The sequence below is a fragment of the Cupressus sempervirens genome, chromosome 1, assembly GCF_028749045.1.
Source record: "Cupressus sempervirens isolate cs-2001-9-10 chromosome 1, ASM2874904v1, whole genome shotgun sequence".
In the NCBI taxonomy this organism is placed as follows: domain Eukaryota; kingdom Viridiplantae; phylum Streptophyta; class Pinopsida; order Cupressales; family Cupressaceae; genus Cupressus; species Cupressus sempervirens.
The window spans coordinates 288,555,711-288,582,597 of NC_143118.1; the positions used below are offsets into that span (position 1 = coordinate 288,555,711).

The 26,887-nt window shown below is 35.6% G+C and overlaps 1 protein-coding gene across 4 annotated transcripts in view; it reads right to left on the reverse strand.

Annotated features, from left to right (window-relative positions):
* The window catches only part of LOC149577229 (SH3 domain-containing protein 2-like), a 64,490-nt gene that overhangs the window by 15,656 nt on the left and 21,947 nt on the right, over positions 1-26,887 (reverse strand). For all 4 annotated transcript variants that reach the window (XM_089822786.1, XM_089822767.1, XM_089822794.1 and 1 more), the window contains 5 exons: positions 4,360-4,461; positions 3,972-4,172; positions 3,807-3,869; positions 3,525-3,686; positions 3,344-3,418 (listed from right to left, as the gene is read on the reverse strand). In XM_089822786.1, the coding sequence (XP_089678912.1) occupies positions 3,344-3,418; positions 3,525-3,686; positions 3,807-3,869; positions 3,972-4,172; positions 4,360-4,461 (603 nt within the window). The remainder of the gene's footprint in view (positions 1-3,343; positions 3,419-3,524; positions 3,687-3,806; positions 3,870-3,971; positions 4,173-4,359; positions 4,462-26,887) is intronic.

Here is a 26,887-nt window from a genome sequence, read left to right on the forward strand (position 1 = left end):
ATGACATCTCTACTAAGTTCTCTTTGTTTCTGTCCAGGTATGTAGATTCTGTAACCCTTTACTATTTCACTAAAACCAATAAGAATTCCTTTCCTTCCAGTAGGTTCCAATTTTGTCATTTTCTCCTTAGGTACATGAACATGCACAAGACATCCAAATATCTTTAAATGGCTAATGTCAAGTTTCATATCTGAAAAAAACTTCTTCAGGAGTTTTGTTGTCTAGATGTGAGTGAGGACATCTATTTTGAATATAGAGTGTTGTATTAGATGCTTCAACCCAAAATAACATGCTCAAGTTTTGATCATATATCATAGCCCTAGCAGCTTCTAGAATGGTTATATTTTTCCTTTCAATAACTCTATTTTGTTGAGAGTTGTAGGGAACAGTGAACTCCCTCTTAATCCTAGCAAGTTTGCAGAATTCTTTAAATATTTCAAAAGTGTATTCTTTCCCATTATCTGTTCTTAGAATTTTAATTTTCTTTTTTAAGGAGTTTTCAGTGATAGTTTTGAATTCTTTAAATTTAGAAAGAATTTCTTCAAAATCTTTGCACTTAGGGAAGTATATCCATGTCTTCCTTGAAAAATCATCAACAAATATCACATAGTACAAGAACCCTTCTATGAATGGTGTAGACATGGCTCAACATAGTTCAAAGTGCACTAGTTCTAACACATCTTTAATTTTGCTCAAACTATGAGGAAATGACCTTTTTGTATTTTTCCCCAAGGCACAACCTTTGTAGGATTCATTATGAATTTGACTTAATTTGGGCATTCCAGTTACCAACTTCACCATAGATGTTTGAGCATGAAAGTTGATATGGCCTAATCTTTTATGCCACATTTCATTTGAATCTAGAGTCTCATGAACAAGTGCAAGATTTTTCTTAGTACAAAGCTCATATAATAGTCATTGTCTTACTCCTATTGTTTGAGCCTTCTTTATAGTTGAATTCTTTGCCTATTCTAGTACTTTGCCTTCCATGAATGTAACTCTATAACCATCATCTTCAAGTGCTGATATAAATATTAAATTGCTTTTAATACCTAGTACATATAGAACTCCAGAAAGCTTAATAGAATTTCCTGATTTTAATTTGATAGTGCAAGTCCCAATTCCTTTTACGAAAAGTGCAGAATCATCCCCAATTGTAACTTCATCTATTTCTATTTGCATGCTCTCTAGGTTATCTTGATATCCAATGATGTGTCTTGAAGATCCGCTGTCAATTATTCGAGTGTTGGACTTGGCTGATATTTGACTAGACAAGGCTGAATTGAAGGCATATTTCTCAAATTCTTGACCTTCGATCTGTTTTGGCAAATGATGTTTGAAGTTTAGATTGATCAAGACAATTTAGTGCATAATGTCCCTATTGATCACATCTGAAACATTGAATTTTAGACAAGTCTTTCTTCTATTTTGACTATGCTTTTCCATGAAAGTTTCTTTTCCTTTTGGTGTTCTTCTTCTTACCCTTTTTATGAGAGTTGGTGTTAAGAACATAAATGTCTTCATCCAAGGTTTTATGTTTTATGTTTTCCTTTAGTCATTAATCTCGATTCTTCTTTAAGACAATCAGATCTTAATCAATCTAGTTTTGGAATTTTAGATCTTGCACTTATACATTGTACAAATGACTCCCAAGAATTTGGCAGTCCTCCTAATGCTATTAGTGATAACTCTTGATTGCCAATCTCATAACTGACTGAAGATAATTGATCTCTCAATTCTATGATTCTCATGAAGGCATTTACTATTTCTCCTTTATTCATGCTAATGTTATTCATTTGTCTTTTAAGAGCAAGTTTTCTACCAGTGTTATTTACTATGAATGCATTTTCAAGAGCTTTAAACATGTGGTATGTTGTTGCATGTTTTGCCACAATAAGCACCATGTGCTCTTGAACAACATCCACTATTATTTTCATGGCCTTCTCATTATTCTCGATCCATAGAGTTTTCTCCAAATCATCTTTAGGTTCTTCCTTTTCTTCTTTCACAAAGGATTCGAATTTGTTCTCTTTTAATAGCATCATTATACGAAGTTTCAAGGATTCGAAGTTGTCAGCACTTGTAAGGTGGTGTTCGAATCTTAACATGTTTGTCATCTTGATGAATAATGAGAGACTGCAACTTAATGTGAAATCTGATCTCTTAAACTTAATGAGATCTCTCCTTAACAAGGCTCTAATACCATGTAAATTTTCATACCAGATTTCAATATAAAGTTGACTGATGCACAATTTTGTTTTGCAGGTTTAAACACTGATGCCAATGAATATGATTTGCTTCTGAATCTGTATATATTACTACAGAAATAATAGAGATTTTCTTGTACTTGAGATGCTTACGTTCCTTGATATGCTTGAATTAATAGATTTCAATACCTAACAATATCGGGCAGATCGAGTATATGCATAACGATGGGTGTGAAAGTAAATGGGCATGACCATTCACTGTCACACCTATTCAGTGTTTGATTATCATACCCATTCAGGTTAGTTTAGACATAACACTAGTCTAAACATATGTCAATGATCATAATGAACTTGTTTCATACGCAGCCCGATAATGACACTTTTACAGATCGATAATGATCTAAATCACAAGGAATCAGAATAGTCTCGATCATGACTGAGATGCAATCTCAGATGAAAGTATATATATATCTATATATATATATATATATATATATATATATATATATATATATATATATATATATATATATATATATATATATATATATATGAGCATCGGTTACAAATCCAGCGATCATATGAATAATGATATTAATAGGATTTGATATATATATATATATATCTGTGATCGCAGTCATTGTCCGACAGAAGCTACATGCTTTAACAGCCAGATTATAGAATGATTGAATTAATCTCCAGGTATCGCTATGTATCACATAAGCAATGACAAATATAAAGTCTAGATCAAGATGAATTATTTAGTCTACATGGTGTTTATTTTAACGATAATACATATACTCTCTCCCATTTACTCTCTCTTCTCTTTATACAGATGACATTTCTTTATTTTCTAAGGTTTTAATGTGAGTTAATGCCATTTATAACTTTCTAGATACTTGCTTTGTTATTTCAGCATCTTCCCATTATCTTGACACTGGGTTTTTTCAGACACATCATTTCAAAGTCCGTTCAATCAGGCATCTTCACAGAAATTAAACGATATGCAACACTTAAGATATAAAACATATCAATTGACTCCTCTGCTGCCATATAAATATGTGTCAAACATAGACTCAATGTACAAAAAACATTTGCTAAAAGATCAACAGTAACATTTAAGGGATAAGGAAAACCTGACGAACAACAACATAATCACCAACAGCCAAGCTAAGCTCCACTTCAGTCTCAGCTTGAAACGCATGTATAACCTGTGAAAAAATATTCATGAAACAGATTTTAGAAAATTAGTTAATGGACAACAAGCACACAAATCCTATAGGAAAATGTCAACTCTTAAAAGCCTGCATAGATTACCTCTCCTAAAAAAAAGATAGCATTCTCAACAGATCTATCAAAGGATGAATTTTGAGAACTGTGAGTACTGCTAAGGTTGGCTTCTTCATATGATGGAGGTGGAGGGAGATTATCAGCAACAGCAGAGGGTGCAGGTTCAATGCGGTGCCGTTCAGAGGCCATCTGAAGAAATAACCACATGGTCAAAAGGAGATAGGGTTCAACTACAGCTCTTAATTGATACAAACAAAAGATGAAACAAATTACAATTATTGCATATGTTTCAGATATCTAGAATTGTACCTCTCTAAGAACCTCATCAAGAATTTGAGCTACTCTAAGGTTGTATGTACGTTCAGCTTCAACCTAGAAAAGCCATCCAATTATCAGAATTAAGCTGAGAAATGCAATTAATCAATATTTTTCCTGATAATGTAAACGGTTTCAGCATAAGGAGCAGAGCACGACCATGGCAATCAAGCGCTGAAGAGTCAACCGTTGTTGTTGTGCTTCAACAGCTGCCATTGCAACTGCAGCTTCCTTTCCCAAAATTGCCATATTTGACTTCAGTTCTTGCATCTTGAATTCGGCTGCTTGGAATTTCATTGCATTATCTTGATTGCCTGTGGCTTCTCTGGCTTTCAGTTGACGCCTTGCAACTTCACCAGCCTGCTTATATAGTATATGTTCTCCTCAGTGTTCATCAAGAGAAAAATTATTCCAAACTAAAAAATAAAATAAAAAACCGTCAATCTGGCACATTAATTTAAGCTTCAAAGTAGTTATTCAAAAAGGCTACAATAATATTGTTTGTGCATGCAAAATGAAAAGCTTGCTATCCATCACCAAAACTCACCTGTGCTTCAGCTTCTTGCCGCATCCGCTCGTATCGTTGAGCTAGATGACGGGCATCTTCCAAGGGAGCTCCCATGACCATTGACCTTAAAGGCTCTGCAATCTGCTCAGTTACCCATATGACAGCATATGAGTATCATATAAGAAATGATTCCTAAGCTCTTAACATCATAGATCAATCAAACTAATTTTTAAGCTCTGTGGCTTACTAACCAAAAAATTGTAATTTCAAATTTTATTTACCACATACAATTTATAAAGATGTAAAAAAAAACAAGATGGCATTCCCCAAAAATCAAAGGCCATAGCCTAACACTCATTTAGGCAACTTTTCCTATGTGACCAAATCAACACATTCAAAGTAGCTGTCAGCCTTTATATGCCATCTCTATGGAATCATCAAATATCATGCTCGTCAAACAATTCACAAAATGTAAGCATTCCTTCCAAGAAAGATAAAGGGTGATATTTGAAGATAGAGAAGTCCCAAGACTTCTCCATGGAAGTAAATGGAAGATAGGCTCTGATGATAAAACTAAAGTTTAGAATGGCAGACGGATGGATGTAGGCCTGCAGTGTGCTACCTGGTCTTCGGGTTTGGCCGGGTTTGGCTGTGGTTCTTTTGATTTTTCTGCTGCTCAATAGAGGATTTTTGGTTTCCCTGTGAAACATTTTATTCTCTGCATTTAAGCCTAGTGGATGAATTGGGGCTTCTCTGTTTTTTGTTTTGCATGATGTTGGCTGGAGGGTCTTCTTGGTCACAGATTCTTCCTTTTATAAATACGGTGGTAGGAGGTATCTTCTCTGCAAACATGCATGCAAATTCAAGTAACTCACAATCCGCTGCTGAAAAGGATTTCACTCTTTCTAATGACTCTCAGGCTGAAGGAATGTATGCCCAAATGGCCACAGATATTCCTTTGCTGACTTCAAGTAGTCTAGAGGCTAGTGGAGGTGTTGCGGTAAAAGAATCTCTAGGTTTCACTAGTCTGTTGATAAGTCCAGGGGGGGACCCTTGGGAGGTTGGAAAAAGCAAGGGTACGCCGCTCGCTTTGGGTCTACAGAAAAATATTCTGAAGAATAGCCTTCCATAAAAACCTCCTAAGGTTGGCAGGAAGAAGGATTAAATGAATTGATGAGGCTTCGGTTGAGTCTAGGTCAATAAAAGCCATTGATTCCCATTCCCCTGCAACTCAAAAATGATAGATATTTCATGGAATGTAAGGTACGAATAGCATCCCTAGACAAAAGGCAACTGGTGATTTGATCTTAATTCATTCTCCTAATATTACCTTTATCTAGGAGACCAAGATGTCAGTAGAAGGAATGTTGAGTCTAGCTCCGAAGATTTGGGTCAGAGGCCAGTGTCAGTGTGTTGGGGGCAAGGTAGTTCAGGTGGCGTGGCTTGTCTCTAGGACCCACACAAAGTTGTTCTCTTGTGGTGGGTGTCTAACAGATCTTCTATGTCTTTGGTTGCCTCGAGTATAGAATTAGGTGAAGTTAATCTTCTCACAAATGTATATGCTCCGACTGATTTCTCTGGAAAGTTTGAGCTGTGGTTGCATATCGGGATGGTTAGATCCCTTGCCCCATATTTTTATGATGTTTCAAGCTCAGATAAAAAGAGGGGCAGTGTTGGCAGGTTTAATCACTCATGTAGGCTCTTAAAGGAAATAGTATAAACCTTTACTTTGGTTGATATTAAGCCCAACATAAAGTCACATGTTCGCATTATAACTTTGGGGTTACCTTATTTGATCATGTAGTTTAGGATTTGAGGCTTCCTCATCCAAAAGAGGATGAAATAATTAGTATTTAATTTTGTATTGGTGAGTATCACAAAACATTGAAACAAGCATCAAAAGTAATCTCGTTACTTCTCTCAGGTCTTCTAAAGGTTATCAACTATCATCTGCTAGGATGATTTCTACAGAGATTATTCATTTCTATTCTTCTCTTTATATAGGGGATAACCTTGTGGTTAGAGAGGAAGTGGTGGACCTTGAAATTGGTGTGTCACTTCATTGGTTAATAATAAGATGAATGATGCTTAAAGCCAGCCCATCACTTTAAAGGAATTGGAGGGGATTGTTTTCCAAGTGAAGAAAGAGAAGGCACCCCTAGACTGCATGTTTTTCCAATGAGTTTTTTCAAGAGCTTTTTGAGATTGCCAAGCTGAATCTACTAGAAGTGATCCAAGTCTCATAGGAATGTTTCGAGCCATTAATACTAATTTCCTTGATCTTATTCCTGAAAGAGGTGTTAGACTCTTAAAATCTCTTTAGACCCACGTCACTATGTAATGTTGTGTACGAAATCATTACTAAGTTGATTGCTGAAAGACTTAAGCCATGGCTTAGTTCTTTAATCTCAAAGAAACAAGGAATTTTGTTGTTGGTAGACAAATTTTGGATGGTCTGGTGGGGGCTATGGAGGCTTTTCATTCCATGGCAATCTCCAAAGAGAAATCTCTGATCATCAAGCTTGACATGGCCAAAGCTAACGCCTGTGTCAACTAGTCATTCTTATTTGAAGATTTGAAAGCCTTTGGATTTGGTAGTAGCAAATGGACTGAGTCACAAGTGAGCTATGAGTTTTGTTACAACTCCCTCTTTCTCTGTTCTTATTAGTAGCGAACCTCTTGAGCTCTTTATTGCTTCAGGAGGTCTTAGACAAGGACTCAAGGAGGTACATTCTCACAATATCCTTTTGATCATGATGGCTGAAGGTCAGGAAGACTTTTAAAGTACAAGGTGAGGCAAGCCATGATATAGGGGTGGAGCAGGAGAGACAGGGTTCCTCCTCATTCTAACCTTTAGTTTGTGCACAACACTGCTTTGTTGGGTCTAGCAAAAGTGACTGAAGATACTAATCTAACAACCTTGGATACTTATTTCACAACCTCTACGCAAAGGATTAATGAAGACAAGTCCTCTATCTTCTTCTTTAATACTCTTTTGCCTATCCAGACCAGGATTGCTAGGATTCTCAAATTCCAAATTGGTGCTCTCCCCTTTTTATTCCTTGGTATTCCCATTTCTATAGGCTCTTTGCCCAACAGGTTTTGGTAGGAAATTTGGATAAGTTCTACAAAAAAAGTTTGAAATTGGACCTTGCAGATTTTTTGCAAGCAACTCCTAGTTTCAATCATGAGTTTAATGCCCTATCCGACAATCTTTTGTGGACTGGCAATCTTCTTTCAAAAAAGAAAGAATTTGGTTCAGTGGGATTCAATCTATAAGCCAAAGCAAGATAGGCTCTTTGTGTCTGACAAACAAATTTTAATGGCCAAGCTTTGGCACCTAAAGTTTACAAGAAATGGTGTTCTCATCAGGAACGGATACACTTAGTTCCTCACTGTAAAGTATCTGAGCAGAGTGGAAAGTAAGGATGTTCCTTATTATGGCCTTGAGGGTAAATAATCTTTAATCTGAAACACTCTCAACAGAGGTAATAAATTAATTATAGGTTTTTTCGATTTGCTTGAAAGGATCAAAAGCTTTATTTTGGCTTGATTCTTAGGATGGGTTCCCTCCACTCTTGTTTCCATATCTGCATCTATGCTCTTTGAGTTACAGTTTTCTTCAGGCGGGTTGGAGTAGAGTTGAAGATTACAGGTCCTCTTTGTATAATTTATCAATGGAAAGAACCTCATGAGTGTCCTCCTAGAGGCTCTGAATAGGATCATCAAGAGCTAACAAAGATTTTGGCAGGCAAAGTTTGTTTCTACTTGGTGGAAAAAGAAATGTGTGTTTAAGGCCTTGACCTGAACGGTAAATCCTCATTTGCTTTGGGGTATCCAGTGCTAGACAGGAAAATTCATGGAGATCTAATGTTCCATGGTGGAAACAGGTTTGGAGTAAGTTTTCCTAGCCCTTGTGCAGTTTTAATAAGTGGTTAATTGTATAGAGGTGCCTAACTTGGGATTATTTGAGAAAGAGAGATTTTCAGGATCCTTCAATGTGTGTCCTATGCAATAGCAATGACAAATGCTCCTCACATATTCTTATCTTGTGCCCCTTCTGAAAGGAAATCTGGCACTGCTAGTGGGGAATTTGGAGTAAGCTTTGTGTCCATGTCTCCTCCTCGGTGTAGTTTTTGGATATGTCTCCCCAGCTTCGACTCCTTTTCTCCACAGCACTTGGAACATTGGCCCTTTTCCATTCTTTGGCAAATCTTGTTGGAGAGGAATAAAAGGATTTTCCAAGGCAAGAAATTGTTCAGTCATCAACTTAGAATTTGTATTGTTTGCGGTTTGTAGGCAACCATAATACCAAAATGTGATTTGTTTAGTCGTATGGCTCCAAGTGATTTGCCCATCATTCAAAGATTGGGCTTGGAGAGTTGTGGGAAGAGATGTACCCCTTCTAGAACAGTTAACCAAGTTAGGAACAAGATTTGTTGGGATGGTCGTTAGACTCCCCTCCTCATTATGCTCTAAAGATAAATAAAAATGACTCTTCCAATGGGAATCATGGGCAGGCTGGAATTCAGGGAGTTGATAGAGATCATTCTGGAGTTGTTCACTACATATTCTCTCCATATAAAGTGCACCATACTAAAAACTCTATAGAAGCTCCGCTAGCAAGGTTATGCTCCAAACGAGATATAGCCCTAAAAATATGCAAAGAAACGAGATGATAAAAGAATTAGCTAAGAGTAAATAAAAGCTATCTCCATGAAACCGTCTATAATAAACACACAAGGATCAGCATCAATATCAAACAACCTGTCAGCAAAGAATTCACGCTGTACTAAAAGATGCAAGGAAGCTTGAGAAGATAGTTTACCATGATGATAAGAAGCTTTGTGGGATGTCAACTCAAATGACGGAAGAGCATGATATCATACAATCTTTTGCAGAAAAACACCTGTATTTTTTCATGATGTGTTTCTAGAAGAGTTACCAAGACTACCCCCAACGAGCGTGTTTGACTTCTTCATTGATCTGGTACCTAGAATTTAACCAATTTCTAAGGCCATTTATAGGATCTCCATTGTTGAGCTGATGGAACTCATGGCATGGTTACAAGAATTGCTCATTGTTGTGAGGTTTCCACACCATCACCTCATCGCAAATTGAGACACCCTCTTTTCGCTTGGGAGTAGGGTGGTTGTCCTAGGTTGTTACATCCCAAATTTTGACCTAATTTAAATTTATTATAGCCATTTAATTAAATGAATTTTCTTCATAGTCATGTGAAAGAGGTAGTTAAATATAGCAGTTGTACTCTATGAAAAAGTTTGTCTAAATGTTTATTGATGATGGTCGTTATCCATTATTTGTCATATGATGATGTTAGCAGTAGCTTGGTTTTGAAATTATGGTTAATAATTAAATTCCTTGCTAAAATCTACATTAAAATGTTATTTTGGATTTATTATGGAACTTGTTATTATCGTGGAATATGTTGCACGGGCAATTGTAGGAGAAGACAAAAGGGAGAAGCATTGCTTAACAGAATCAACAGAATGGGGTACTTAGTCCAATTATCGGGTCGGCACATATGACCTTTAACTCTCTTGGTAAGGACCTAGCGACTTGAACATCAAGATACAATCGATGGACATGCATGAGCTATTAAATAAACATTTAAAATATTAGTTATTTTTAATTAAAAATAATGCGTACCTCAAATGGCTTTTGATAGACTTTTCCACCAAATCATTATGATGTATATTTATGTACATGCACATAAATATAGAAATAAAGGTGACACCATAATATTATTTTTATACAAGATTCTATCTAATACGTACATTTAAATACATGTACAAGAAGATAAAATAATCTTCCAAATAAAGCATGTATTTAAATATACATAATAATAGATACAACCTTAGATAAAATATATAATATGATGTCATCTCATAAATACATCTACATGCAAGTAGATAAATATATTGTAAATTATCCTTGATTTATAACTTTCAAATCTTTTTCCATATTTATTCAATTTCTTGCTAGAAACAGAAATAAACACTTGGCATATTATATTGGTGTTCAAGAAGCCAACTCATTTCTTTATGACTTACGACTTCTTGGAAGCCATGACGTTTATTGAATACCCCTTTAAATATTTGGAAGCCGTGAGAAACCAAATATATGTTTTTTTTACGAATTGTATCCTTCTTCACGATTTTATTTTTCTGAACTTTTGGCCACGTTTTTCCCTCTCTTTATACCTCTACTGGAAGTCAAGATTGTTATTCACTCCGAGATTGCGCTCAGGATATCTCACAAGTAGGGACTGGTTGATAGCATCCAGCAAAAGCTCCTCCTTCTCAAGAGATAATCTAGAGATGTGGTCGACATACCATTTCCGATTGAAACATTGTATTCTTTTCTATATTACTATGCGTGTATTTACAGCAGTAAGGATTCTTTCCATAGGATGTCGTCCATCATCATTGTTATTTGTTATTGAATAGTTCCTTAGAGAGTCTGAACTTTTCAAACCAAGTCAAGAACATTGATCATGATATATTTTACATGTCTATTTTACTGATTTTACATCTTTATTTTACTGCTGTACAGCAGAATCGAATGATTTTTGTTGCAAGCCTTAAGTTTATTTTCCTCAAGTGATATAAGCTGTGATGTATTGAAATATGAAACATTATTACACCAACTGTAGAATCAGCAGAATGAGTTGGTTAAACTCTGAGAATTAAACACCTAAGACTCACCCAGCTGAATGGCCATGGAAGAGGTGAAGAGGTGAGAAAGAAATCTGCAAGTAACATAGAAGCAAAATCAGATGTGACATTAAAAACACATAAATATTTAATAACTCATGCATGTTCATGTTTATTGTTTTCTTCTGTTGTCAAGTTGAGAGGTGGTGATCGGGTAGTTGAACCCATCCAAAAACCTTGGCCCAGGTCGATAAAGGCATGTTTGCCAACTTAAAATCACATGATGTCGGTAGTGTCAGTTATTCAAACAAGTCCGTCTATAATTGAGCGGGGCATTCTAAACACTGGAAATGCTCGGATGGTTGGACTAGTAGTACCCTAGGCCCGATTCCGAAGTAGGGAGGGCTCGGATGGTTGGACTAGTAGTACCCTGGGCCCGATTCTGAGGTAGGGAGGGCCTTTCTTTCAAAAGATTGTGTGGGGATGATTATGGTCCGCAGTTGGGAGGTTAATCCTAAGTCAATACTTCTCCTGTTACCGATAGTCGAGACTTGCACAACTAATTAAAGACTCACTAGTTACTTCTTGTATGTTCCTCCTTCTATTTCATGTTATGCATTTACTTTACTTGTATGCAAGGAAAGATAGTTAATAGTTATTTCAATTGATCGTTATTACAGTTATTTCAATTAATCGTTATTTCATTTATTTCAATTGTTTTATTATCTCGGTTAATCGTTAGTAGTTAAATGTCACTTCTTCGCTTAATTGTTAGTAGTTACATTTGCAGCGATCCCAAAAACCAACAATTTTGCAAGGGGAAACAAAAGATGGAGAATTTAAAGATGCTAGTAGATAAAGAGAACTATGGCAAGATCAATTTCAAGACTTCAATCTGTTGTCAGTAAAAATTATAAAACAACCGACGGGTAGATTAGCATGTAGTCGGTAATTGTTATGTAGCCGACAGACCCCTTCAGGAAGTATATGTGCATCATCCGAGATGGTTGTAATCATCATTGGAAGCACTATGTAATCCCTTTGGCATATATGCGAATAATAAAAGGAGTATTGTTGTGTTACATATTCTTGTCTATTGTCTATATGCATTAAACTATTTACCCCATACAGTAAACATTTGGCGCTGTTGCCGAGGCCGAACCCAAGTCACCTACGTGACAGGCGAGAATACTTGTCAGTAAAATTAGAAAACAGCCAACGGGTAGATTAGCATGTAGTCGATAATTGTTATGTAGCCGACGGAACCCTTCGAAAAGGTTCTTCGAGAAGTATATGCACATCATCCGAGATGGTTGTAATCATCATTGGAAGCACTATGTAATCCCTTCGGCATATATGCGAATAATAAAAGGAGTACTGTTGTGTTACATATTCTTGTCTATTGTCTATATGCATCAAACTATTTACCCCATACAGTAAACACAATCAAGATTGATGCTCGAGGTTGACGATGAAAATTCAAAGAAAAACATGAAGAGCAAAGATAGTGAACAAAGTTTGCATGTCAACTATTACGATAATAGATAATCATCTATTATTAGAATGGTTACCTAGAGACCAATCTCCCACCTAAAGACGAGTCTCAAAGACATAGACGTGTCTCAGAGACTTGTTGCATCTTTGGAGACGCGTCTCGGAGACTTTTTGCATCTCCAAAGACCTCAAAAAAGGTTCAGGACTTCATGACGAAGTCTCTTACAATCTCCCAGTCTCCTAATTCAAAAAGTAAAGTCTCCTAATAATAAATAAATATAAAACATATTATTAAATTATTTTATGTATTTTAGCCCTCATTTTAATTTTTTTAATGCAAAAATTAAGACCAATAACAATTTAAATGATTTTGAGAGCATGATATCTGAAGACCTTGAGATGGATGATCACAACCATGTGGAGTAGATAATAGTACCATCAACATACTAGTACTAGATAGATTTCTGGCTTGTTCATTGTACTAAGTTTGCTCATTTTGTTTGCATATTGGCAATTTAGCATTTAATTATACTTTTTTTTTAATTTAAAATTTGAATATGTAATGATAATCTCAATGATTATCAATCTGATATGATGATGATCATATGCAATATTTGGGAAACAAATATCGCTATGAGATACAGTAATGTGATTATGTGAGTTTTGAAATATTTGACTCTATATTAATGTGACATTACTATTATTATTTACTTTAGTCTTTTGGTTTTACAGTATTACTATTTTGTATTTAGTATTAAACTCTTAAAACTATTTTAAAAAAATTGCCCTCTCCAAGTACCCTCGTCTCCTATTTTCCAAAAATTGTTGTACTGGTACCAGTACCAACACTGGAGACCTCCAAGTCTTCCCGTCTCCCAATGACCTTGATTATTAGTTAATAGTAATCTAATTTGTAATCTATTGTAAATACTAGAATGTTTCTAATATTTAGTTAGCTTTAGTTAGCTGTAGCTTTTTTAGCTTTCTTTCACCTAGAATAGAATGTTTCTATTCTTTACGAATGTTTCCTAAGGAAACATCGTTCCATTCTTTTGTATATAATGAAGCTCTCAATCTTTGTTAATAACAAGCAAATATTTACCATAATATGGTATCAGAGCATGGTTTTAAAAAATCAAAAATAATAATTTCTTAATTGAAATTCAAAGATCATTAATTTCGAAATAATTTTTTTCCTCGCAGACCTGCTTCACAACTCCGTTTACTTTTTAGTTAAGTTTTTTTGGAAGAACAAAATCTACAAACCGCAAGCTAGGGTTTGAGGAGAAATTCCTTTGTGCAAATCGTGTTTGGTCTTGTCATGCGGCTGTCTGAATACCACCATCTCTGGTTGCGTTTTCTCTTGCAGACTAGTGACATTTTTAGACCATCTATATAACCATTGGTCTTACAAACAAATCGCGCCTGCACACATCTATCTCTGCTCACAGCGTGATCGCAGAGCTCACGTCCAAGTAGTGTTGCTTGTCCCGTTTTTTAGCTGTCGTTTGATCCATTAGGCACACTTCAGACACCATCTTTGGTGTCCTTTTTGCTCTCCAAAGCCGGAAACAACTAGAGATCATCTACTTTCTACCAAAAATCAACATTATTTTTGCTTCCAAACTCCATTTTTCTACAACTTCGACCTTTCATGGCTGCCGCCTAGGGTTTTCTTTGAAACCCTAGTTCTTGAGCTCAGAAAAAAAAATTGATACCAGATTCTTGGTGGGTTTCTCGAGAGCTCAACTGGGTCTACATGGCACAGCCTCCTGGTTTCAAGGTCGTTGGTAAAGACCATCAAGTTCTCAGATTGGTAAAAGCTCTCTATGGCTTGAAGTAAGCCCCTCGAGCATGGTACATAAAAATTGATAAGTACCTCAGTGATCAAGGCTTCAAGAGGAGTAACTCAAACTCCAATTTGTACATCAAGACTACTGATAGTGACATCATCCTTCTGGTTATTTATGTGGATGATTTGATCATCACTAGCAGTTCAGCGTCTTTGATTCAGGGAATCAAACAGAATTTATGCTAGTCTTTTGATATGACTAAACCTGGGCTCATGCATTATCGCCTAGGTGATGAGGCTTGGCAACAATCTTCTAGTATATTCATCTCTCAGTCCAAATATGTTAGGGCTCTATTAGACAAATTTTGTAAGCAAGATTGCAAGCCTGCATCTACACCTATGGAGAAAGGTCTCAAGTTATCTACAAACTTTGATTCTCCTTCCGTTGATGATACTACATATAGGCAACAAGTAGGCAGCCTCATCTACCTCTCTGCTGCTAGGCTTGACTTCAGCTTCACAGTCAGCTACATCTCACGCTTTATGACAACTTCTAAGGTTGATCATTGGGTGGCTGCAAAGCATGTGCTTTGCTATGTGAAGGACCTCGGATTATGGACTTCTACACTCTCGAAGTTCTACTCCTAGACTCGGTGGGTTCACAGATTCAGATTGGGCAGGCTTTGTTGATGACAAAAAGTCAACTTCTAGATGTGTTTAGTTTGGGATCTGGTGTCGTCACATGGACCAGTAAGAAGCAGCAGGCAATTTCTCTCTCCTCTACAGAGGCCGAACATAGAGTGAATGTTGAGGCAAGATGTGAAGTTGTTTGGCTTCATCAAATGCTTGGGGATATGCAGATGTCACTAGCAAGACTGAGTACTATGTTTGTTGATAACAAAGGCGTTATCAAGTTAGCCCGATATCCAGTGTTCCATGAAGGAACCAAGCATGTGGATGTTCATTGTCACTACATACGACAGCTGGTTGAAGACGGGACAATAGATTTGCAGAATGTTCCTGCCACAGATCAAACTACAGACATTCTCACTATGCCTCTTGGTTCTGATAAGTTTGTTAAATTCAGAGGATAGCTTGGTGTTGTAGATAGATTAACCATTAAAGTAGGGTATTACGATAATAGATAATCATCTATTATTCGTTAATGGTAATCTATTTTGTAATCTATTGTAAATATTAGAATATTTGTAATATTTAGTTAGCTTTAGTTAGTTGTAGCTTTTTTAGCTTTCTTCCACCTAGAATAGAATATTTCTATTCTTTACGATTGTCTCCTAGGGAAACATTGTTTCATTCTTTTGTATATAATGACCTCTTGGTCTTTGTTAATAACAAGCAAATATTTACCAATTACCTTGTAATATCTACAAGTTGAGAAAAATTGAGAAGATGAAGCGATTTGGCAATATGCCATCACAATTGAAGGCTTTATAATGTTGTGCATCAAGAGATATTTTCTCATCACCAAAGAATTGATCAAATCTATGAGATAAGGATGTTGAGGTAGCGCTCAAGCATCTATGACCAATCAATAGGCTCCAATTGCACATGTCCAAGCTCATTCAATCAAACTATACCAAATGTACATCTGGAGTCCACCTGATGTCTCCACCTTCTATTTTCTCATTGGCTCTCAAAAGCACTGTAATTTTCTCATTGGCCCACAAGGTGGTGTTTTGATGTAATTAAATAAGCATTTAATGCTTGTAGCTATCAATTGGATTAGGGCATTGTTGGCATAATCTTGGCCCTTGATTTCAAATCAACCTTGTCCCTTCATTATAATTGAACAAATATAAAAGGCCAAAGCCTTCCCATTTGTAACTCCTTAGATTAGAGTATAGTAGAATAAGACTTGTTGAAATTGTTGCCATAATGCTATCAGAGTAATTGTTGATTCATTGTTGGACTTCATGGTTGATTACTTGTGTTGCTTTGGAGTAATCCATGCTTTCTAGATGTTAAATTTTTTAACCAGAAAATAAGAATGCAATAATCAGAAATACAAAAACAATGACACAATTATTATCCTGGGAAAAACATACCTCACCAAGGGAAACAACCCAACCCACAGAAAATAAGCCTGTTATTCTTCTGAAAATCTATTACAGCATCTCTGTCATTCTTTGATGATTTCAATATTCTATGATCAGTCAGTGATCAGAAATTAAAATAACCAACGGAGAATGATACCCAACACACACAGATATCTTCTCAAATATAAATTCAATATGTAAAGAGATGTGATAAAATTATTAATAAAACTCAGTCCTTACTGATCACTGTTTATATGAAGAATGAGAACTGCCAAGGCCTTCCCATTTGTAACTCCTTAGATTAGAGTATAGTACAATAAGACTTGTTGAAATTGTTGCCATAATGCTATCAAAGTAATTTTGATTCATTGTTGGTCTTCATGGTTGATTACTTGTGTTGCTTTGGAGTAATCCATGCTTTCTAGATGTTAAATTTTTTAACCAAAAAATAAGAATGCAATAATCAGAAATACAAAAACAATGACACAATTATTATCCTGGGAAAAACATACCTCACAAAGGGAAACAACCCAATCCACAGAAAAATAAATATTTTACTCTTCTGAAAATCAATTACAGCATCTCTATCATTCTTTGATGATTTCAATATTCTATGATCAGTCAGTGATCAGAAGTTAAAATAACCAACTGACAATGATACCCAACACGCACAGGTATCTTCTCAAATATAAATTCAATATGTAAAGAGATGTGATAAAATTATAAATAAAACTCAGTCCTTACCGATCACTGTCCATATGAAGAATGAGAACTGCAGAGATAAATAACTTTTGTATGATCATAAACTCTGATCGCTGAAACTACAAAAATGATGCAGCCCAGACAGACACACACAGAACTTTCACAAAGGTGAAGTTTTGCAACCAAAATGCATGCACTGACCATTCACAATACATTGATTTTGGCATTATACACCATATAATGTAACACCATGCAACTTCAACATAATGTGCTCTGAGACTGACGATACAAGAGAGAACCAGAAATTTGGTATTTCATCTTGGAATACTAAGTAATTGATTCTACATGTAGTAGTGGAACAAAACTCATATCAACACTCACCAAAATATTAATTAGATCAAGTGTGTCTCCTAAGGGAGCACCAATGATTTTTATAAGAAAGAAGGATGGAACCCTTTGCCATTGTATTGACTGCAGGATGCTAAATAAGGCCACAATTAACAATAGGCACCTATTGCCCAAAATTGATGACTTGTTCAATCAAATGAGAGGGGCAGCAGTCTTATCCAAGATAGATCTACAACCTAGCTATCATCAACTAAGACTGAAGGAGGAAGATATCTATACGAGAACGTTCAGGACTGGCTACGAGCATTATGAATTTATAGTGCAACCTTTTGAATTCACACATGCTCTAGCTATCTTTATGAACCTCATCAACAGTGTATTAAAAAACTCCTTGGTCGAGTAGGTATTACTGTTTCGTGATGACCTATTAATTTATTCAAGGAATGAAAAGGACTGTCATCAACATTTGCAAGTTGTTCTTAAACATCTAAGGGAACACAAATTATATGGAAAGTTATCCAAGTGTACCTTCTTTCCAAAGGAGATGCAATATCTAAGCCATAATTTCTGCTAAAGGTATTGTCTTGGATCCAAGTAAGATAAAAGCTATATCAAGATGACTTGTTCCAGTAATCTGACCAATAGGGCTCCTATTTTAGCTGGAGAATTTGTGTCAAAGATCTTCTGATAACATCAAATACCAAAGAAAAATATTTCAGGCAAAGATGCAAGGACTCTAGATTTTGGCAAACCCTCTGTTGGTTCCCACAACCACAAATGGAAATCCAAGAGCCTACCACTTCTCCGATAGGACTTCTCAATCAATTCTGACCAACGAGTGGGAATACTTCTCGATTCCTCTACAATTCAGGCTCCGCTACACCCAAGCGGGTAAACCTTCACCTCCGACACTGACTATCTAGTTCAAGGCTTTTCTATAGTGAATTTAAACTTTGGAGTTCTCCAGCTGGCAAAGTCCTTGAACTCAATGAAACTAAAACTGGATGTTGGATAATGTTTGAATGTTTTGTATAATTGAATAATAATTAATTTGATGTTTGTAGGAAGGAAATTACAGATTTTCTGACTTCAATAATAAAAAGACCAGTGCCTTTGCTCATCCGGGCAATAGAGTCAATTTCAGTGAATTTTCACGTACAACTTTATAATGTTTTACACACTTTAGTGCCAACAATTAAATAATCAAGATGCGACAGATCAAATATTATGCAATCTTAAATTAGTCCAGATTGAATTTTAACTCCTCTAACAGGGAGACAAACCGGACACAGATATGAAAACAATTTAATATTTCACACTATCTGTGATGATTGAATATAAATGCTAAATGACCTTGTCCACTATTCTGACATTTAAATTGTATACAGAATTCCAAAAAATAATTACAAAGGACAATTCATCTACAGTTTAAATCTCCACGCCTTTAATAATAAACAAAGAACATCTTATTTTATTATTAAAATAAAATAATAGAATTTACATTAGAAAAGTCATATTAAGCTCCTTAACCCTCCATACAAAATAATATAAAATGCTTCTTCTTTTGAATATGAATCTGAACATTTTTTAATGTTTCTTTTACAAATAGCATACCCCTTGTTTATATTTTAGATATAAGGGAGACGTGACTTTTCAAATGGAAAGTCATTTTATTTGGAAACACTTAATCGCACCTCTTCAGTACATAATAATTTTCAATTGCAAATTAATACTTTTCTTTATCACTTTATTTAGCTTCTTTTCTAAGGTTACTCTTATCGATATAATTTTCCTTTTCATCAATTCATGAAAGCTGTCGACGGTCGTGAATAGAGTCTTACAAACATGGAAGCGCTCGATGCCTGAAATTCCTATGTGCAGAACTGCAATTGTCCATTCTATCATTGCGTTCCTGTATTCGTCTTCATTGTGAACTCCACAGCCTTTCTGTCGAACCACCTCTATTTTAGATTCACTCCTCCGCATTTTGATTTTTCCCATGTAGAGGAAGGGCAATATATTGTTAGATTTTCTACTAACTTCGAACCACAACACTTACTGGGTTGTTTCCTTTTTATCACTTTAGCCAATCATTTGACTCAGCATCAATTGGGAATTGGTCTACATGAATTATGTCTTGAGACACAATCAGTAGTCCTTTCGCATTCTTTCATAGTCTTTATGTCATTTTAGTTCCATCGATAGATGCTGTTATTGTGTGTTCCCAAGGCTTGGGCTTTCTAAAACCGAACATTAATATCACCATCATTCATATCTTCCTCATGTGCTGAGTCGACAACTGCAACTAAATCAATCCTGCATCTCTTTCTAATCATTGATAAGATGCTCCATGTCTATCGCTGGTATTAACTGTATACTGGCTCTTGCTTTGGAAAATAGTCAAAAACCTGTTGTACATGCTGGCTACAATTCTTTGTAAGTAACTAATACACTCATATCTTATTCCTTCAATGATTAGGAGAAGCATCCCATAGGTAGCAACTTAAATTGGACACTTCAGAGGCCAGGTCCATCAAAGAAACATGTGCTGCTATTGCACTATAACTGTCAGCTGTGCAAGTTAAGAGGACATTAATGCTACTACTTAATTTTTCAGATTTAAGAGTATCTAGTTGTGGAGAACTGAACTATTCTTGACAACGAGAAAAGTTCTCACTTTGCATAGCAACATCATTTGCAAAAGGTCTGTTTGCCAAACTGATCAAAGGTCCCTGAACAACTTTCCATATCTGCAACAATATCCCGTGGATTTACTGGATCAGGGATTTCTATGTCCTGAGAATTCATATGTTATCAGTAACAACATCAATTCCAGAGTTGTGTTCACCCATCTTATTGAACTCATTGAAGCTTCGTTCCATGTTATCCTTGGCTTTTGACATCTATGATTATATTTCTATCTCCAATAGCATTTCATAAATGGAGGCCAAAAAATTAGGCTCCATCACCCTCTTTGCAACATTAGGAACTCAATTGAAAATCAGTTCAGTATATCACCCAGAAACCATGGGGCAGATAGAATGGATAAACCAAGTTTTAGAAGATCTACTTACAACATACTGCATGGACTAATAGTACAAATGGGAGGATTAACTGGAATTTGCCTATAATAATTCATATCAGTCAGCCACCAAGATGGCACCCTTTGAAGCAATCTACAATAGAAAGAACACAATAATTATTGGACCAGAGATGCTTTTAGATATGGAAGAGCAAGTGTTATTAATTAAAAAATGGTTAGCTGAAGCTAACAACAAAAATAAGAGCTATGCTGATTTAAAATGCACCCCTGAACAATTTGAAATTAGGAAGAAGACTTTTCTAAGGGTTAAACCCCACAAAAGTTCTTTAAAATTCAGGAAAACGTTCAAATAAGTACCTCGCTATGTTGGACCCTTTGAGATCTTGGAAGTTATCAACCCGATTGCCTATAGAATTGCTCTCTAACTTGTTCTTGCTTGGTTGACCAATATGTAGAAGATAGTGCTACTTGTGAGGATTATTATGAGATCCTTTAGAGATTTCCTCACTTGTTTTGAATATTGAGCACATGTATTGAACCTTGTGGAATCATATTAGTACATTGGTAAGAATAATCATGAAGGACAACGAATCGAAAGGGGTGGGGAGAATATGTTACATCCCTTCCTCATGACCATTTAATTTTATAATTGTAATAATACCTTCAAATAGTAGGGCCCTGACCCCCCTTCAATTCGGCCCTACTATTCTAAGGGGGGGTTACACCGCGCCCTAGCCTAAAATTTTATGGCCGATAATTTTATGGGGCCCTACAAGGGTAAGGGCCCCCAAACAGATTATTGTAGTGATGACAACAATCATATGATTTCCACTTGTTTTAGTTAAGTATTTTCTAGTAAGAATAATTTATGTCTATCTTGTTTTGTTAATGGAAATGATATTAGAAGGATGATTTATATTCCATACATGGGATATTTGGAAATAAATTGTAATCAAAACTGATTGGAATAATTGATGTATATTTATATTAATTCAATTAATAAGTAGTTATTGCAATGGCGTGGATATCTAATCTTTCCATGTTAGTGGATATTGAAGGAGAACCCATCCCATGAGTGAGGGAAGAGTATAATCAACGTAGGGGCATACATAAGATGAAAGTCAAGGATGTCATTAGAGCTAGAACCTCAACTTGTCCCCAGTTTCCTAGGTTGGGAGAATAGTATTTTAGACATCTAGTTGGTTACCATCTACCTTGGCATAATAGAACTATAAACTAGCAAATATTTTAATGTGGTGGGACTTCTCATTGATCTTTATCAACAACCTTAGCAATCATTATCTATTTTGTCCTATGTTTTAAATATGATTTGCATTTATCATTTATATACGATGGCTCGCTATTGGTATACCATATATATATATATATATATATATATATATATATAGTTTTAAAGCATTCATGATATACAATGTGTGGCAGATTTGTATTTTCATTTTATAGAGGTACACAAGTTTATTTTTTCTTGCTTGGTGGACAAGTTGGCGAAGACTAACTCCCTCTTGCCATTGTAGGCAAGGAGTTACTCCTTACCTGTACACATTTATGAAGTCTAGTGTTGGTTGGTAATTGATTATTCTCTGGTATGGTTTGTCAATCTTGTTTTGGGGCAGGGAAACTGGGGAATGCTGAATTTGGATTGTTTTTGTTTTCTATTAAAAAGGGTTTGTACATTGGAAAGACTCTGGTTGTCTCCTTTTCCAGTCGTGAGTCTTTTTGCAAACACGTTCTCCAATTTCTCTCTGTCAATTTCTATAAGTTGGTCTTCTTTTTGCTCAAATATTTTGTAGTGAAGTTTGCAATGAGGTTTTTCTTTATTTGAAGTTTGTGTGGTCAATCAAGAACAAAGGCATACTATTATGTGTTGGAAGCTGCATTTTAGGTGCTTTCAAGTAATATACTATTTCTTCCAATTTTTCTTAGGATGTCATATTGTGAGCTTTTCACATCATTGTCCAATTTCAAATGGGGACCCTCTCTTTTGCTTAGCAATAATAGTAGTGCTCTTAGGTGGTCTTAGTAGCAAGTTTCAAATCTCCAAGTCTTAGAAATGAGTTTGGGCCTAACCAATTAAGGATATGAACTTGAAATCAAGCGATTTGTGATGAAATGAGTTAGAATCTTTTGAAAATCTTTGTTCTAATATCAAACTTGTTTTGGAAAGTCAAGAAAAGTTGTGGGAGATAACATTGATGCAAGTGTGTTGAATTTTGAAATTTGGCTTAAGTTTGGAATTTTTCAGAAACTATCAAAATCTGAAATCTTTATCATAACTCCTTTGAACTTGACACCACTCTCAAACACCCTACACTATTAATATAGAATATAACTTCAAATACACGAAAAGAAAACTTAAATGTTATATTTTATAAATCATTTCGCCCTTCAGATTGAAGTATCAAGGAGGACAAGTAAGGAGTTTCAACATGCAAAATGAGGTGAGGATGTGAGAAACAATAAATAATGTCACCCTCCTTCATAACAAAGACCAAACAGTGTGATGATTGATGTGAAAACTTGGGCAGAATTCTTCAAAATTTGGGATTTCCAATCCCAAGAACTCCCCCTAGAAAAGGTAGCCATGGGTGAATGTTGAATGTTGAATTGGTGAGGAAGGGCAAAATTGAAGGAGAGAAGATGAAATCAACCAAATACTCAGAGAAAAATGATAATTCCACTGTATAAGCTTGAAATGAAGGGATAATGGCAAGTTGGTCAAAATTGTAAGAGGAAGCAATGTATGAGCACCCTAATTGCATACTAGAGACATGGCTGATGTTTTGGAATGTTGGGATTATCATTCCCAACTTCACCAAATCTCAGTCGTAAGGGGTCTTGGGCAGAATTTATAGAAACTTGGGGTTTCTAATCTCAACATTCCAAACCCCCTGCCATGTTTGCAATATGCAATGTGATAAGATTGAGTTGGGAAATAAAAGTTGGAATCCTAAATGAAGATTTTGAGATGCAAAATGATATTTGGCCCTCGAGCAGTTGATCAAAATTTGCAAACAAAGATAATGGATAAAACTATAACCAAGGGCGGAATTTTCCTAAACTTGCACAAGGACTCTGCCATAAGGCCTCAAGGGTGGAATTTTTACCAGCATGGGATTTCAAATCCCAACATCCCCCAAATCTCGACCTTAACATGATGGGTGCTTCAAGGAAAAATTGATTGAAGTTGGTTAAAAAATCAAAATGATGAAGTGAAAATGGATTTCATTCAAAAGATGTAAGTGTTGGCATAACTAATGCAGATTGTATTGAGTGTTGTAGTACTAGTTTTGTGTCCAAGAGATCAGTTATTGTTTTTTCATTGATGTCAACTTAGTTTGTGTTGGTTGACAGTTACTAGATGAACATATAAAATGCAGAAACAGGTTTATCTAGTGTTGTGATAGTGTTGGAGATTGAATTGGAGTATGTGACTCAAATGGGAGACTCAGAGTTGTCTCTAGATATTGTGTGATGGATCACATATGCTAGAAACAAGTTTGGAGAGAGTTACGATAGATTGAAGGATGCCAGTGCAACCAAGAGAACAATCACTGACAGATGATGAATGATTTGATTGGTTTATCAAATTTCTGTGGATCTAGGTGTTGCCGCTTAGTCTACATTGTCTAGACTAAGCTATGTGATTATTATTGAAATCGCGTGAAGATTGGTATATCGGAAGACATGGTTTCAATAGATTGAAGATTGTCCTATGGAGAACTAACAGAATATTTAGAACAGTTGATGGTAGATCCTAACCAAGTATAATTTGGTCGTTACCGGTGAATCTTTTCATAATACAAGTGTCATGGTGACATGGAAGAATGATGTGTAATGGTCTAGTTGTTCTTGGCCAAATCGATGTGTGATTGGATTTGGAAGCTGAATTAGAAAATGATGAATTAGGGTTTTGTAATACATTTTCGACGGGCCACAGGTGAAATTCAAATGTAATACATTTTGTTTAAGGCAATTGCAAAATGTATTTATGTTCAACCTAAAGTATCTACGAAGTTGTCGATTATGAATGTGTGGTGCAGTTGAGTAGTGTGTTCGTTGTCTACAAGAAGAAGTAGAATTTGTACAAGAAAAGGAGAAGTGCTACTCTAACTATTTCATTTGTTGGATCCTAACATGTTCTCCTACCTAAATCCCTCAACTAGGTAACTCTTAACAAGGTGAGCAGGATCCTAATGAGCCTAAAGTTAAATCCCTTAGTCAGGTGGCTCATTAATTTGAGTTTTAAATCCTTTCACAAAGTTACTCCTAGCAGTGGAAAGATTCTAACAGTGCTAGAGGCAAAATCCCTTAATCTAGTGAGACTCCTATAATCGAGCATTATTGTAAGCTCATAACAAAGCTAGGCCTTTAACCAAGCATATTTCGGAAGAGTACAAATATTTGTGGGTACTAATTCTCATTTGGATCTTCCCTCTAACCAAGGGTTTCCATGTGAAAAATCTTGGTGTTCTTGTGTTGCATTTGTGGATTGTTTCTTTTGTTTCCAAGATGGGGGACAAAGGGCCTCAATTTCGGGATGGCGATGGGACGGTGGGAGGAGGGCAACAAGGGGGTGGGGGGTGTTGTATACTATACATATGGAACTTGAAATACTAGTTATGAAATGATGTTTCAGTATAACATACCGAATTAAAATACTTGAACATAGCAAAACTACATCACGAACCAAAACCGTTGAACATTAAACATAGTAGTATAGTACATATCCAATAATAACATTCAAAAATCAAAACTCAAATATAAATTCAACTACCCTTCCCAACGACAGCATGATTGTAAAATGACAAAGGTGGGGATACTTGTGTAGGCCAAGTACCTAGTACAGGGTAGTCTCGAGGATAGGCACTTCAAGGTTTTGGAGGGGGGGAGGGTGCAAGTCTCTAGGTTTCACTTCTTCACAAGTTATAAGTTAATGCATGTGGATGAATAGTTAATGAAAAGACATCAATTGTAGTTGTGAAGTGTGTGTGGTGTGTGGAAAGATGTGAGCCATGTATTGGTGATCATGTGAAGAAGTATGAGAGGAATCTAATGTACTTCATTGGAACTGATCAGGCATGTTGTAGATACTACTAGCTAGTCCATAAAGTTGAGGATTGCTGTCCAGTTGTAAGTGTAGGGAAGTAAGACTTCCTTTGAGCAGTGAGTTATAGACGATGTGCCTGAATGCAAAAATACCGGTATTATGTGTTGATAAGTTAATTGTGGATTTGTGTTTACATGCTTAACATTATGATAAACTATTTAATGGTTTAATTCTGCAAGTTAGTTAATGCTACTGAGGAGGTTAGGTCACAATTGGTTCACCTCCCACCCCCTTTTCAGCTGTGTGGTGCTGCTACTTCTAACAATATTAACTTGGATACTTTGATTGCAAAGGTTTCTTAAGTCAACATAGATGATGATAAGAATCTTAAACATGATGCACCTAGTGGGAGTGGCACTCCATCTATTTGTGGTTAAAATTATGTTAAGCCAAATGAATAGATTGATCTAGATCCTTTCAATGAAGATGAAAGACAATTATACAATTTTTTTATTGCATTTATTTCAGATTTTGTAATTGTAATGATTTTCATTTGAAATTTCCTAGAAATGCATGATATATGCCATTATCTTTAAATTTTTAGTACGCAGTTGGTTTATCTTTATCACTAACAATGATCAATGATGAAGTATCATACTATCAAATGTATTTACAATTCTATAAAAAAAAATTGCATATATATACAACTATGTACAAGAAAAAAAAACGTTTTGGCATACCAAAACCCTACACAACATTTAGTACCAAAACTGACAATAGCTTGTTTGTTCAAATTTGAAGTTCACTGTCATTTTAAAGCAGTCTCTTTCCCATTTACAATCTTTCTTGTCTATTGTCTGATTCACTTTGTGACTTAAAACTCCATTTTTCTACTTTACACTTTTTCTTGTGTTTTCAAATTGACATGGTCACTTTGTGAAAAAATGTACACTTATACACCTTTTTTGTGCATTCTAACTTTCAGACTTGACAATATCTTTTAGGCACACTCCCCGTCACTTATTAGCCTTTTGTAACTTGAAACTATCAAAAACTTGCCCTTTCACTCTCAAAATGTACCCTTTCCTTTTCTTATAGAGTATGTTGCCTTCTCTTCCTCATTTGAATCCGAAGACTCACATTGCTCGATGCATTGAACAGGTTCCAACATAGACTCCTACAAGAAAACTAAACTACAAAACAAAAACCACCTTCTTGCCCAAGGCGCCAAGTATTTGATGACTCAAAATAAAAGGAAAATCAATAAAACAAATGACTTAATGCAAAGAGTTTCCTTTGGTTACAACAAATCATTGTCAAGAACACAACTCTAAGCCCTAAGGTCTATCAATTTTAAGCATCTCAAATCAAAGGTATAAAGTGGTA